Source organism: Patagioenas fasciata, chromosome 3, assembly GCF_037038585.1.
Source record: "Patagioenas fasciata isolate bPatFas1 chromosome 3, bPatFas1.hap1, whole genome shotgun sequence".
NCBI lineage: Eukaryota > Metazoa > Chordata > Aves > Columbiformes > Columbidae > Patagioenas > Patagioenas fasciata.
The window spans coordinates 39330260-39344458 of NC_092522.1; the positions used below are offsets into that span (position 1 = coordinate 39330260).

General features: G+C 40.0%; 1 protein-coding gene across 4 annotated transcripts in view; it reads left to right on the forward strand.

Moving 5' to 3' along the window:
- Nucleotides 1-13638, forward strand: part of ZNF318 (zinc finger protein 318) — a 40534-nt gene extending 26896 nt beyond the window's left edge. For 3 of the 4 annotated variants that reach the window (XM_065833960.2, XM_071806149.1, XM_065833961.2), the window contains 6 exons: nucleotides 2763-2862; nucleotides 3693-3979; nucleotides 6804-7007; nucleotides 7490-7589; nucleotides 8644-8762; nucleotides 9198-13638. In XM_065833960.2, coding sequence (XP_065690032.2) covers nucleotides 2763-2862; nucleotides 3693-3979; nucleotides 6804-7007; nucleotides 7490-7589; nucleotides 8644-8762; nucleotides 9198-12611 — 4224 coding nt within the window. In that variant the 3' untranslated portion in view covers nucleotides 12612-13638. The remainder of the gene's footprint in view (nucleotides 1-2762; nucleotides 2863-3692; nucleotides 3980-6803; nucleotides 7008-7489; nucleotides 7590-8643; nucleotides 8763-9197) is intronic. The other variant, XR_010651101.2, reaches the window with a different exon arrangement.
- The last annotated feature ends 561 nt before the right edge of the window (nucleotides 13639-14199 follow it).

Genomic DNA, 14199 nt, shown 5'->3' on the forward strand with positions numbered 1-14199 from the left:
TACCAATAGATGTCTTCCCCGGCACACAAACAGCCCTTGGCCTCAGTTATTTGCAAGACGGCAACTCTGCAACGCAAGGTGTTTCGGGTCCATCTTTTTGAAACACCCTGTATTTTAAAATAGGAAACTATAGTTATATGATTGTCAAAGGACTGGAAGATTCCTCAAAGTTGTTTGGGTTTTCAAACTTTATTGTTGAAATAAGGGTATAGATTCATAGAATGGTTTGAGTTGGAAGGGACCTTTAAAGCTCATCTAGTTTCAACCCCCCTGCAGTGAGCAGGGACATCTTCCACTAGATGAGAGTGCTCAGAACCCTGTCCAATCTGGCCTTGAACACTTCCAGGGATGGGGCATCCACAGCTTCTCTTGGCAAACTCTTCCGGTGTCTCAACACTCTCGTTGTAAAAAATTTGTTCTTTATGTACAATTTAATCTATCCTTATTTAATTCAAAAACATTGCCCCTTGTGCTGTCATGACGGGCCTTGGTATAAAGTCTTTCTCTATCTTTCTGATAAGCCCCCTTTATATATTGAAAGGTCACAATAAGGTCTCCTTAGATCTTTCTCTTCTGCAGGCTGAGCAAGCTCAACTGTCTCAGCCTTTGCAGGAGAGGTGTCCCAGCCATCTGATAATTTTCATGGCTCCAACACGTCCATGTCTTTCTTGTGCTGGGGGCCCCAGAGCTGGATGCAGTACTCCAGGTGAGGTCTCATGAGAGCGGAGTAGAGGCAGAGAATCACTTCCCTTGACCTGCTGGGCATGGTCCATTTTTCATCTACATATGCATATCTACATTAGAGACATTTCTTTTGGTGTAGCTGTACTAATGGTACATTGAGTTGGTAGATGTGCTAGTGGAAGAGCAGCACATGGCAGAGCCTTGAAGCTTCTTGCCTCCTCATTTATATCACGCTTCTCAGAACAAATCAGGCCATGGAAAGATGGACTGCTGAATCCAAGAGAGGCTCAAAAGAAGTCGTTTTAAATTTTTGGTCTGAGATAACCACTATGCATTTTGTTTGAAGTGACTTAAAGAGGAGTACTTACACAAAATGCTACAACAGCAGCTAAGTGAGCTTGCAGTGCTTGCAGGAATAATAATTACTTCAGCTGACATGGTTGAAATTTTGTTGTTAATGAAACTTGGCACTTCTGGAGGAGCACTGTTGACTGAAGGTGTATGGTTTTCTCCTGCTGTGACATACTCTGGTAACTCACCTGTACATCTTGGCAGAACTTCTAGGGCGTCTGCACTACAGGTTTCTTTGGCTTGGGCTTAGTCCCCCCCCTTTTTATTTTCCTGAGATGGCTTGGAGTATAAAACGTGCATGCTCCAGTTGGTGGCTCTATGCTGGCAGAAAGCCCAGAATGAGACAATGGTGTTTTGGTGATTAAAAAATAACAGCAAACCACCAACACCACCAAAAAAAAAAAGGTACAAGAAAAACCACGCTGTGGCATTTAAGATGTGGTCTGTGTTCGCAGAACTCCTTCCAGGGCTTACTCTGGGCAGGATCTAGGCATGCTGCCATCATTTACATTGCCATAGTAGCAGTGATTCTCTAGGAAAGTCAAGGTCTTGGGTCAGTTGCTGTTTGTTCAAGAGAGAAGTCAGGAGTAAACTTTAAGAGCATTGTGGATGTAAAACAAAATATATATATATTCATCCCTTGAAAAATTAAGCTGAGAAGGAAACTGAAAGAACTTTTCAGATTTTGTTTTACCACATTGCCGGGTTACCTTCTGTGAGAATCAAAGAACAATGTAGATGATTAAGGGAGTGGAGCAACTCCCTTATGAGGAAAGGCTGAGGGAGCTGGGTCTCTTTAGCTTGGAGAAGAGGAGACTGAGGGGTGACGTTGTTAATGTTTACAAATATATAAAGGGTGAGTGTCACAAGGATGGAGCCAGGCTCTTCTCAGTGACAACCAATGGTAAGACAAGAGGGGTGCAAACTGGAACACAAGAGGTTCCACTTAAATATGAGAAGAAACTTCTTCACAGTGAGGATATCAGAACACTGGAACAGGCTGCCTAGGGGGGTTGTGGAGTCTCCTACTCTGGAGACATTCAAAACCCGCCTGGACACCTTCCTGTGTAGCCTCATCTGGGTGTTCCTGCTCTGGCAGGGGGATTGGACTGGGTGATCTTTTGAGGTCCCTTCCAATCCCTAACATTTTGTGATTCTGGGAATCAATGAAAACTAGTGAAAAGTGGATTTGTGAGCTCCTTACACCAGAGTTTATCTTATTGAGCAAGAAACAAACTTCATCCAGGGGTTAAATTTCAAACAGTTATGCCTACAAAATATATTTGGTGATAGAGTTACAATCAGATTGAGGCAGGAGCCCAAATAATAGGTAAAATGGGCCAAAGTAGGAGGTAACGTGAAGGGCTGTGAAGTCTTTCGTCACTGGTGGAACATTCCAGCTGTAGAGATACTGCATGAGTTTTGAAGAGCCATTTAGCATTGATCTTGCTCACCTCTGTAGAAGACAGCTCAGCCTAAGTGCTTGGGAAATGGCGCAAAAAACAAAGCAGTTTTGGGGAATATATTGCCCAAAAGAAAAAAATTGCCCTCATATAGGGTTGAAGTGTGGGCACATGATAAAATTACCTGCAGATGCAGAGGAAGAGGTGTACATTTTCAGAGCAGTGTTTTGTGACCAGCAAACTGAGGTCATGCTGTCCTTTTTGCAAGACTGATCAGTTTGTGTTGGGAAGAGAAAAAATCCAGTCCCCTTCCAATCCATTTAGGTGATAGAAGAGAGAGAAAAACTGAAGAATGAACGAGAAGCACGGCAGAAGAAGCTTTACTATCTCAAGACTGAATTGGACAGGCTTCGTAAACAGCAAGGTACAGTGCATCCCCACATTTTTTTTTCCGTTGAGATGTGTCATAAGTCCCAGTACCTGCTAGGAGAAGTGAAGACCAAAATAGTAATAGTCTGTGGCTTAAAACTAATATTTTCATACTCCAGGCAATGCAGAACTCTTGAGAAACCAGTGACCTATTTACTATATTTCAAATTAATTATGTTAATTATGTTAAAATTTGGCTGTTACACTGAAGCAAACAGTTGCTCTTGCATATTCTTTAGCAGCTTGATAAGTTAAATAAATGACACTGTGCGTTTTAGTGCTTCTTTAGAAGAAGTGAGAAATAGTAACTGAAGACATGTCAGCATGCCTTTCAGTTTTTCAGTAATCTGATTTGGAGAAAGGAAAGTCCTCTCTAGGCAGAGCTAACTTTTTTTTTTTTTTAAACTTCCAAGTAAACACTAATACTAATTAGTAAATACTAATTAGTAAATACTAATACTAATTACAAATTAGTAAATACTAATTTCCCTCACCTTTGGAAAAGAATACTTTCAGGTTAGAATGTTTGATTAACTTTTTCTTGTTTGGTCACACAGGGAAATAGTGATTACTAAACTGATTCTCTCTCTTGAGGATTATGGTGCCTCTCTTGGGGGTGTATGCTAAGGCAATCTATACAGAGGTGGATCATGTAGATCTAGTGATGCTGTACCTGAGAGTCAGTTCCATCTTTACAATTCCCTAGTCAATATTTAGCAGTAGTATTTTGTATTAACATTTTACTTGTTGCTGAAATAGTTGTACAGATCTTAAGATAATTTTCCTGTTGCATTTCCAACTCTTCTGCTTCCTTGATTGGCTCAGGAGAAATGTTGAGGAAAAAACGTCGTGAGAAAGATGGACACAAAGACCCCCTGTTGGTTGAGGTGAACAGACTACAAGAGAATATTGTTAAAGAGATTTCAGAGCTGCATAAAGAATCTGATGCAGCTGACAAGAAACAGTCTGAGCTTGACAAAGTAGCACAAATCCTGGGGATTAACATATTTGAAAAGCCCCGGAAACCATCTGTGGAAACCAAAGATTCCTCAGAAAAGAACAGCAAGTCAGAAAATGCAAAAGGTCTGGAGAAAACATCTTCCTCCAACAAGGTAAAGTCTTCTGGCTTGTATGCTAATGATTTTCCCACTAAGAGAAGAGAGCACTGGGGAGACAGCTGCTCCCATACACTTACTAGAGGACCATTCAATATCATTTGTTATCACATCTCATATGCTGGTTTTGATGGTGCATGCAGGTGAGAGTCGAAGTATCAGTGTTCATAATTTCCCTCAGGGTTGGTGCGGTTCAGTTCCACCTACTGGTTTTGATCTTGGTTTTGCTGAGGTGTTGGTTGGATTGAACAGTGCCATGAGTGTTTGTAGCTGTTCGGTCTCAATGCCATACCAGGAGGACAAACCTTTTTCTCTACATCGTTTCTGGCACGGCCTCTCAAGGAGGAGTGTTTGTAGCAGCAAAGCTCTCTGCAAGGTTGGAGCATGTTGATCTTCTCACTGGGTGATGATATTAACAAATCGCGAGACTTATATATGATTGTCAGCCAACATGATTATTATGTACATGGTACATGTTCTCTTAAAAAATGTCAGTATGGTCTGTCTGACGTGGTCTATACTACTGAGGCTTATAGCGTTCCAGAAGATAGTTTTTACTTTGGAAATAGTGTATGATAATAACATCTGAAAGGCTATTTGTGTATTCAGGACATTAATTATTCTACTTTTCAGATGTTTATTCAAATATGTAACTGAAATAGCTGATGAGAGGTGGTAGCTGCTTTTTGTTTAGACCTTACTGTATATTTTTTGCAGAGAGGAAAATGTTAGTAGGATAAGAGGTTCCAAGATCACTCAAATCTGTGTATCCTATAAACTTTCCCTTATGCTTCATCCTGGTCTGGTTCAGAGAAGTCATTAGATGCCTTTCATTTTACTATCCACTTACTTTTACGAATAACTTGTTTCAGTCACCACATTGTAAATCTAAAGTAGGCAACAATGTCTGTTAAGTTCTTCATTGCATTAAGTTATGTTGCTTTCTTTTCTTGAGATATGGCATGTGTGAATATATTTTTCGTTATTTTAACTTTCATTGTTTATATTGTCCAAACTCACAATGACTTGATCCTCTTTTCATAGTTCCTTATTTTAACATGGAAAATTCTGAGTTCTGGCCAGGAACATTTAATATTTTCAGATATATGTAGGCACACAGGACACTGCCTTTAGTCTCTAAGATTCACCTTGTGATTCTGATTGTTAATTCTTCTTAATGAAAAGAAAGATGGTGCAGGCCTTTTGACACAGAGATTGGTTGACTCTGCCAACCTAGGGGCAAAACTGTACACCTTTCTGCATATTTGCAGGCTACCTTGTGGTCCCTTTCTGCTGAACCTGTGTCTGCGTGTTACAGTTATGTTGTCAGTGCAGAGGTTAAGCTAACCTTGTTGTACTGAACAGATGGATTGTCCCTTATGGGTTCCAAATAGCAGCAAATTATAAAGGCATCTTTGAGCTGGGGTTAAGCACAAACTGAGCTTAAGAGTTGGCTTTCATCTATCTGTGTGAGAAGCATTGTCTTTTTAAAGTTCCAATTGAGATAGCATTTTTATAAGGTATATTCAATGTGTGTGTGTAAATAACATAAACAATGATACTTTTCAGACATCATGGACGTCTTTCCATGCACTTTCTGTGGATCAGAAGTTGATCTTCTCATTAAGAGAATGTTGGCTTTGCTATGTTCTTTCAGACAGAATATATGCAAATATTCACTGGGTCACTTCTTACTCTGTTACCAAGAAATAGGTTGTACTGGGATACGGATATCTGTAGGGTGCGTGGTAGCCTGGGTGTCTCTTCATTATTTGATATGTGTTGTATGAGGTGGTGTTCATAGAAGAGCATCTATCCGCATTTATAAAAGCGAATGTCAAGTAAGGCAGATGCTATTTAATAATTTTGAATTTGCTTAAGTAAATTTGTTCAACACTGATAGTGAATGACTTGGAAATCATGCAATCAACTTGAGTCTGTTCTTTCCAGACTGCAATGCAGGTTAGAAATGATAACATAATGGGCTTTCAGCCATGGAAAATGTAACTCAAAACTCAAAATACATCTAGTACTATCATAATCTAAATTAGCACAGCTCATTCATTATCTATTCCAGGGATTATTTGTTTTGCTTCTCTTGCAGTGTTAGTGTAGTATTAATTTTGGCTGGAGTCCTGAAATGTCTGTTTATCACTGTGTGACGTCTTTCTGTACAAATCAATGTAAGTGTAAATATCACGTGCTTAAATCACAAGATACTTCATCTTATATACTTAGGTAATTAACAAAACACCATCTATTATTGCTAAGCAACGAGTCTTCTGGAGAATTCGGGAACTCTCAAATAGTCTGATAAAGCTGATTGAGTTAAATACTTGTAATCCACTAATTCTTACTTCCTTTTTAATTCTGATTTCATCCAAGCTACTTTTACAGTAACTTCTGAATGCTTCTAAGGGAACCATTTTAGGTCTCCTGGGGGCTGTTTGGCTAGTATGGTAAATTGGAACAATTAATATTCAGATCTTTATGTGAAACCCATAAAGTGGGAAGGGTGCATGCAATAGGGAGTTTGTTCATTTGGTTCCTTGATTGCCTACAACCATCCAGCCATTACATCTGGGAGCCTTATTGGAAGCTCTTCACTGTGGCCACACAGCATCTTAGTCGGCAGTACCAGCTCTCTGAAACAGTGGAATTAGCCTGGGCGCTGAAAAACAGGTGATGTTTTGTTTTTTGGTCTATTTTTCTTTTTTATTTGGTGTGTTTGTGGCTTCTGCTGGAGGCAGAGTTCTGAGTTATAGAGCATTATGTCTGTCCTTCCTTGTCTTAGAGAAGTGTTTCCTTTTGTTCAATGTAGGAATCAAAAACTACTAATGAAAAATCCAGAGGTAGAAGCCCGAAGCCAGCAGAATCCTCTTCACAGTCCTCCAAACATCCTTTCCAGTTGGCCAATATTTATGAATATTATGATGCAGGGAACCACTGGTGCAAAGACTGCAATACCATCTGCGGGACCATGTTTGACTTTTTCACACACATGCATAATAAGAAACACAGACAGGTATGTTGCAGGCTTCCTTCACTAAGTGCTTTTCATATTGCTGTAAATATTAACACGAAAACATACATCACAGAACTACATTTTACAAGAGAACCTGAAGTAATAATGAACCCAGGAAGTTGCTTACCAAATTCTTTTTCCCTAATGTGTGACTTGAGCAGTTCGTGCAGCTACCAGTGTGTTCTGACTAGTGTAAATGGGGCCTGTGTTCATTTTTCTCAGGAACTAGCATTTGGTATTTGTGTTTCCTATGTTTATCCGTCCTTTGCTATCATTTACATTTTACCCTTTTCACAGGTTGTTTTCTCACTATAAATTGCAAAATGGGAGGGGAGAGAGAGGAGAACATAGTTCTTATAAATATTTGCACGTTGATTTTAATGTTCAGTGTTCTGAAAATATGTTAAAGAGGAAAAAGACAAGTGTACTTGCCTTGCTAGTGTAATATATGAGCCTGTATACCTCTGTCACTGTGCAAATAGACCCTGGATCCTTACAACAGACCTTGGGCTTCGAAGACCCAGAGTGAGACCAAACAAGACTCCATAAAACGCATCGATAAGATAACTGTTCCTGCAAAAGGTAGGTTGATTTTTTTCTTAACTTGGATATCATCTCCCTTTGCCCTCCAGCAGGTTTCAGTTGCTCAGAGAAAGGGATTTCAAAACTTTACCTTGTTATAGAAGCACATATATATATACTGTATTATTAGGTAGAAGGCAAATTTTATTTCCTCGTTGTTTTTATGGAAGAGGTAATGAAGCAAGAGCATAGGAAGAGATAGCATGGTTCCTTCTCTTCTCTTTCAGAGTTTAGTTTTTAGTTTTAGTTTTAGTTTTAGTTTTGAATACCAGGTGACTTTTTCTCCATTGTAGTTCTGAAATGATTTTTGCTCACATATTGGAATTCAGAACACGACCACAAGAGCTTGCTGTGTTTTGGCATATCTTGTGCACTCTTCCACACAGTCTTGCAACAGACTCTTCCATTCAATACATTTTTAGTAGAGGTTCCCTGAAGAATCACTAATGAGCACTTGGTAGAGTGTGGATACAGAGAATCTGAGAAAGCCATATGGATGTGGCTGTAGGTGATACGAAAATTAATATGAGATTTAAAATCTGAATGTCTAAACAGGCCTGCCAGTGATCAGTCTCTGTTTGTTAATCTGTACATACTTTTGCCAGTGCCTGCTAAAGGAGGATCTGCAGCGTGTTAGATAACCACAGCTGGTTCTGTAGGCACAAGGGTGTAGTCTTGCTGAACTTCAATGAAAATACTTGTGTTCTTTTCATAAACCAGGTGTTTAGTGTTCAAGCAGACTATACCACAAAGATGGAAAATAGATTAAGACTGTAGGAAACACTAATCTACTTGAGTAGGGGATAGCCTTGATATGATGGAGAGCACTAAAACAATTTCTTGAAACACAGAAATCAAGCTTCTTCACTTTACATGTTTGCTCTTGGTAGTGGTGTTTCCTACACTGTAAGCGTAAGGAGAGCAGCATTAACAGTTCCTAAAGGAACATTGCTGGAGATTTTGCTGTTGTTCTTTGATATGTTTATCTGGCTTTGTTAAGAGCTTGGCATTTATTAAGTTTTGTTTCTCTGATCATTTTCTTCGGCCTTTTCAGGCTCTGAGTTTCTGATTCCCATCACTGGATATTATTGCCAGCTCTGTCATGAATTTTTTGGAGATCAAATCTCAGCAGAGCAGCATGTGAAAAGTCATCCCCACAATGAGAAATACAAGGTTGGTAACGGGTGTACCAGGAATGAGTCATTCCTTTTGTTAGCTTCTACTTGTTCTGTCTTCCTTTCCTGAACAATGACATTTGACTCCTCAGAGTATATGTATTTGGTTATCTATCTTCACTGCATTCTACTAAACTAAATAAGCAGAACTTGCCACTACATAGAGACTAATCTTTTGTCTGCATGAGGTTGAAATGGTGTTTAAGTCCTAGTATTGATTTTCAAACTTTTCTGTAAAGTGTCACCACTCAGTTCACATTAAGTTACAGAAGGTGGAGTTTGTAGCATCTCAGTTTCTTGGTAGGAAGAAGTTCTGTGCTCTCTTAGTGTTGAGGTAGCTCTTACTGATCAAGTCTAAACTGTCACAGAGCTGAATTTATTTATTTACTTTTCATGGAAAGAGTGGCTAAAATTGTGCCATTTGTTTCCACAGAAATACATAGATGAAAACCCACTCTATGAAGAGAGGAGAAATCTAGACCGTCAAGCTGGATTGGCTGTAGTTCTGGAAACAGAGCGCAGGCGGCAGAGTGAGCTGAAACGGAAACTAGTCGAGAAACAGAAGGAAGAGAAAGATGAAAAGAAGCCAAAAATAATAAAGAAAGAGGAAGGAAAGAGCATCCCAGAGCTTGGAGAAGGGACTAGTGAAACTCAAGGCAAAACAGATTCTGCTGGGCGAAAAATGGGTATCAAGCTTAAGCTGAAGAAGGAAGAGAAAAAGGAGGAGAAAAAAGAAGAAAAGAAAGAAGAGTCTAAAAAGGAATCACCAAGCCAGACTTCCTTTGGGAAATTCAGCTGGAAAAAGACTGAGAGAGAGGATAAAACCCCAGGAGGAGCTATTCCAAAGGAGGAGAGTACAGAAGGAAACAAAGAGGAGAACAAGTGTCAGTCTGGGAAGCCACATGTCAAGCCCATTGAAATCAAACTGTCTGGGAAAACTGTTATTCCACACACTAGCCCGTGGATACCAGTTGTTTCCACATCAACATCAACAAAAATTCTACCCAATCTGCCAGTCCCCACCATGATTTTCAGGAAGTCTACTACTACAACAGTTAGCAAACCAGCACCTTTGAACACTTTTTTATCCATTAAATCCTCTGGAGCTACCACCAAACCACTGCCTGTGGTAAAAGAAACCAATACAGATGTTCTACTGCCTCCAGATATCATCTCAAAAGCCTTTGGAGGAGAAGAAGTAATTTTAAAAGGTGTAGAGGAGGATTTGAAAGCAACAGAGAAGAGTGAGTCTTCTCAGACTTCTGATTTACCACCTCCACCCCCTCCTCCACCAGCAGTCCAGCAGGCAGCTGTCATCCCTGCAGATGAAGTAGCTCCAGGTGTGTCTGAAAGTGAACAGACAATGCTGGCAATGCTTGTGAGACCCCCTCCACCACCACCACCACCACCACCACCTTCAACTGCTTTCAGTGAACAGGCAAAAAAGATAGAGAAACGGAACTCTTGCTTGGCCACAGCCAATGCTAAAGATCTCTATGATATTTTCTACAGTAGTGGTGGAAAGGGTTCAGCTGACAGCAAGCTTGCAAGTTCTACAATTCCAAATGGAGAAAACTCTAACCTAACAAAACCTGCAGACTTATCTGTGAACCCTAAAACAAATAGTAACTCATCCTCCTTGAAAGAGGATTCTCAGAAGGTGGCTACTGAAGTTAACCAAGTCCACTCAGCTGAGAGAAGCTCAGAGCTAGAGAAAACTGATATTCAGGAGACTTTAATACTTCATACTGAGATGAGCCATGACATTGAAAATGGTATTCAGAAAGATGTTGATCAACAATTGCAGATGCCTGTTGTAACAGATGTTCGGACTAAATTGAAAGGAGATTCCCCACAGTGTAATAATCAAGTAACGGGGAGTTGCATTCTTGGTGAGAATCAGGCTGACAAGAAACCACATCAGCTGCAGCTGTCAGAAATGTCAGTCACAGAATTACCAGGAACAAAAACTATTTCTGGTGTCCAGATGCCTGCAGAAGTTGGACTTGTGGATATAGGAGGTAGAGAGCAGGTAGGCAGTCAGGAGTTCTGTGGTCTACAGAATACAGAGGTCCAAGAGAAAGTTGGACAGAAAGATGCAAATAAAACTGTGGTTACTAACACAAATGTGCCTGGTACCTTGAAGAAAGATGCAAAGATGAAAGACTGGGAAGTAAAAGCAGGAAAGGCTCAGTTTAGTTTACATCCAAAGACTTTGGTACCTGAAGCACAGACTGATGTTCAAAACTTGGGAAATGCCCATTTGGTAAAGGAAAAGTTAAGTGATAACTGTAGAACTCACTCAGAAACTAATAGTCCAGACTTGCTCTGTGATTCTCAAAACACTTCAAAAGAAAAAGCTTTAGTAGCAGTAATGACAGAGCAGATTGCTGTTGATGCCTCCTTACAAGATGTAAAACTGAAAAGTGTAGCTTTGGAAGTATCTCAGCCTGGACTCCTTGGCAAAGCTTCCCGAATTTCAGAAACCAAAAATAAGATTTCAGAATTGACAAGAAATCCTGGTGAATGGGACAGTTCCAGAGCTACTAATGGGGAACAGGTTATCACAACCCGTTCTTGTTCTGAAAGTGGTCAGGATCTATCAGATCCTCCAAATGTAGAAATAACTAGTTCTGATGAAGTTAGTGCTTCAGAATTGACAGACACGTGTCTTGCCAACACAGAAACTAGAAGTAGCATATTAGAAGCTCAAGAAAAAGCTCACCCTGAACCTTCAGGCCATGCAGTATTAGATAACCAGACCCAAAGGCAGGAAGCTCAATCATTGGTCAACACCTGCTCTGTAAACCCTGTTGAACTGAGATCCAGTGTAGAGTTAGTAGTTGAAGTTGGAAAAAAGTCATTAGAACACACTGGATCTCATGCAACATTAGATAATGGTTTTGTCAAGAGAGATGCAAAAAAAGTAGGGACTGGAGGCTTTTCTAGGGCTCATTCTGATCTTGCCCAAGGGTCAGTAGTTGCTTTATCAGCAGATTTCCATAGGGAGCATCTTTCAGAAGAAGCTGTCTACCCCCCAGAAACAAAGCATGAGGTTGTAAGAACCTCAGCAGCCAATGACATTCATCTGAATACCACTCACTCAGGATTGAATGCTGAGCAATCTGAAAGTCACTCTGCAAATGTGTGTGTGGATAACAAGAAAGTCACATCGGAAGATGTGAAACAGAACAAGGCCCCCTCCCAGAAAGCAGAGCTTGAGTTCAAAAGCACTGATTTCGGTTTGGGACATACAAAGGTAAAACCTGAATGCTGCAGCATCCTTACAGCAGGACTTTTAAATGAGAATATGGAAGAAGTCTCAAAACCAGAAACTACTGCATCCATTAGGCTGGAGTCCAGTAAACTTATGAAGCTGGGCATTGAAAAAACAGTGGATGAAACAGAGGTTACTGATTTTACTGCATTGACTTCTAGTAGTCGGGAAGATAAATTTTGCACACAGGTTTCTCAAACAGCTGTGCCACAGCTTGGATTGCAGTCCTCAAATAGTGACACTACAGAAGTGGTCATGCTGGTTCCAGAAATGCAAGGCATTTCTCCCACATCTGAGATCCTTCTGCAAGTGGAGGAGAGCAAAGGTGGCACTGTTGAAATGCTGTCACTGAGTTGTGACAGAGGCAGCACTGAAAGTCAGGCTGCTGGGTGCATGGAAACTTTCCCTCCTGGGCTCAAACAAACACACAAAAAGGAGAGTGGCTCAGGAGACAAGGGAGTATGCACTGTCCGGAGCAAGAAGATTGAGCAAGCAGAAACTGCTGACAGTAGTTTGGAAGCTACAAATTCAGGAATCGCTGAAAGCTTAGCAAAAAGCCCAGTGGGTTGAAGTGAACCCAGCCAGTCCCAATATTTGAGGAGCCAGAGCTGGGATTATATATATGTTTTTGGGTTTTTTTGTTTTTTTTTTTTCTTTTTGTTCCAGTTGAGGGGTTTGGGTGTATTTTGCATCCTGTGGTAGGACTTGACTGAAGTGAAACCAGACACATACTTCATTCTGTACATAATTAATTGTGTAAAATGTTTTTCATGTGGGTTTTTTGCCAATTTCTTTTCTACACTCTGCTATTAAAATGGAATCTCTCATTTATAATGCGTGCGTCTTTGTTGTTTATTTTGGGGGTTTTTATTCTTTGACCATTCTTGGATGATTTCCAGCTCACCCTGTTTGTGTCAGTAGCACCGTGAGTAGCCCAGCTACTCAAGCTCGAGAACAGCAATTTAGAACTTGAGGAAATGGAGACTTGCAGAAGAGCTAAACATGAACATTTCTTTAAACTGTAATGCATGGTTTTGTTTACTTTCATTGTTTGAAATGCAAGAATGTGATTAGAGTTGTTTTTTTGTTTATCTGTCTCTGTGATTTGTAATTACTGTTGTGTTACATCTGTACTTAAGCTGTTTCATTGTATTGTATAAGCACATGTATGGATGCCACATCACTAAGCAAGGGGAGAAAATCTGTCCGACTGGCTTTTGGAGAAGGAGACTAATCGGTAAGGCTCTGTGGCCTGACACCTGGACCAGACATATTGAGGTCACTTACATGATTTGAAATGGGCTTTCTTTCATTGTATTGTGATCCAGTAACTATTTGTGTTAAATCATTTAGCAGCTGACCAGCTCTGAAGAAGCAGAAGAAGAGAACCCTGGTGTCAGGAATTGGACTCGCTTCATGTGATACAGACACATGCATGCCTACCCTGAATGGTCCTTGAGCTATCAAAAGCTCTACTATGATGGTTTTCATTTGTATAGCTTGTTAAAGACTAAAGTATTAAATGTGTTTGCGTGGATAAATATAACATTTTTATTTGTAAATTGTTTAAAAAATAAACATATGATGGTCAACAAGACTTCCCTCTTGACTTTTTTTAAACTCAAGGAAAGTTATTTCAGTTAGTTTCTAACTCCTGTAGTAACTGATAAAATTGAGAAACTGTAGACGATGAAGGCATTAAACGTTAGCCTGCTCAATATAAAAATGATTAATTCCCAGCTGAGGTCAATGGAAGAGCTACTGTCAATGTCATCAGTGGAAGTTTGTCTGAAGTCCTGAGCCATGTGTAAAGCTCAAGGCAGGGGGCCAGGGGCAGAACCCAAGAAAAGTTTGTCTTTCTGTAATCACTACCAGCACACGGACCTCCAGACGGGGGAAAAAAAAAAATCACCATTTTCTTCCATTTCCATGACTCTGTGAAGAAGGTATGAAACATTTCTCAGAATCGTTATGGTCGTTTTTGTATTAGAAATGTAAGAACGCTCCAAGCTGAACTTGGAAATCTTGTATAAATGGTCAAGTCACCAAGAAAAAAAGGTAATTAAGGGAAGAGGGTTTTGAGAAAGGCTCTGAGCTGTTTTTATGATGTTAAGCAGTTGCATTGAATATAAGAAGTCTTCATTATTGTCATTGCCCT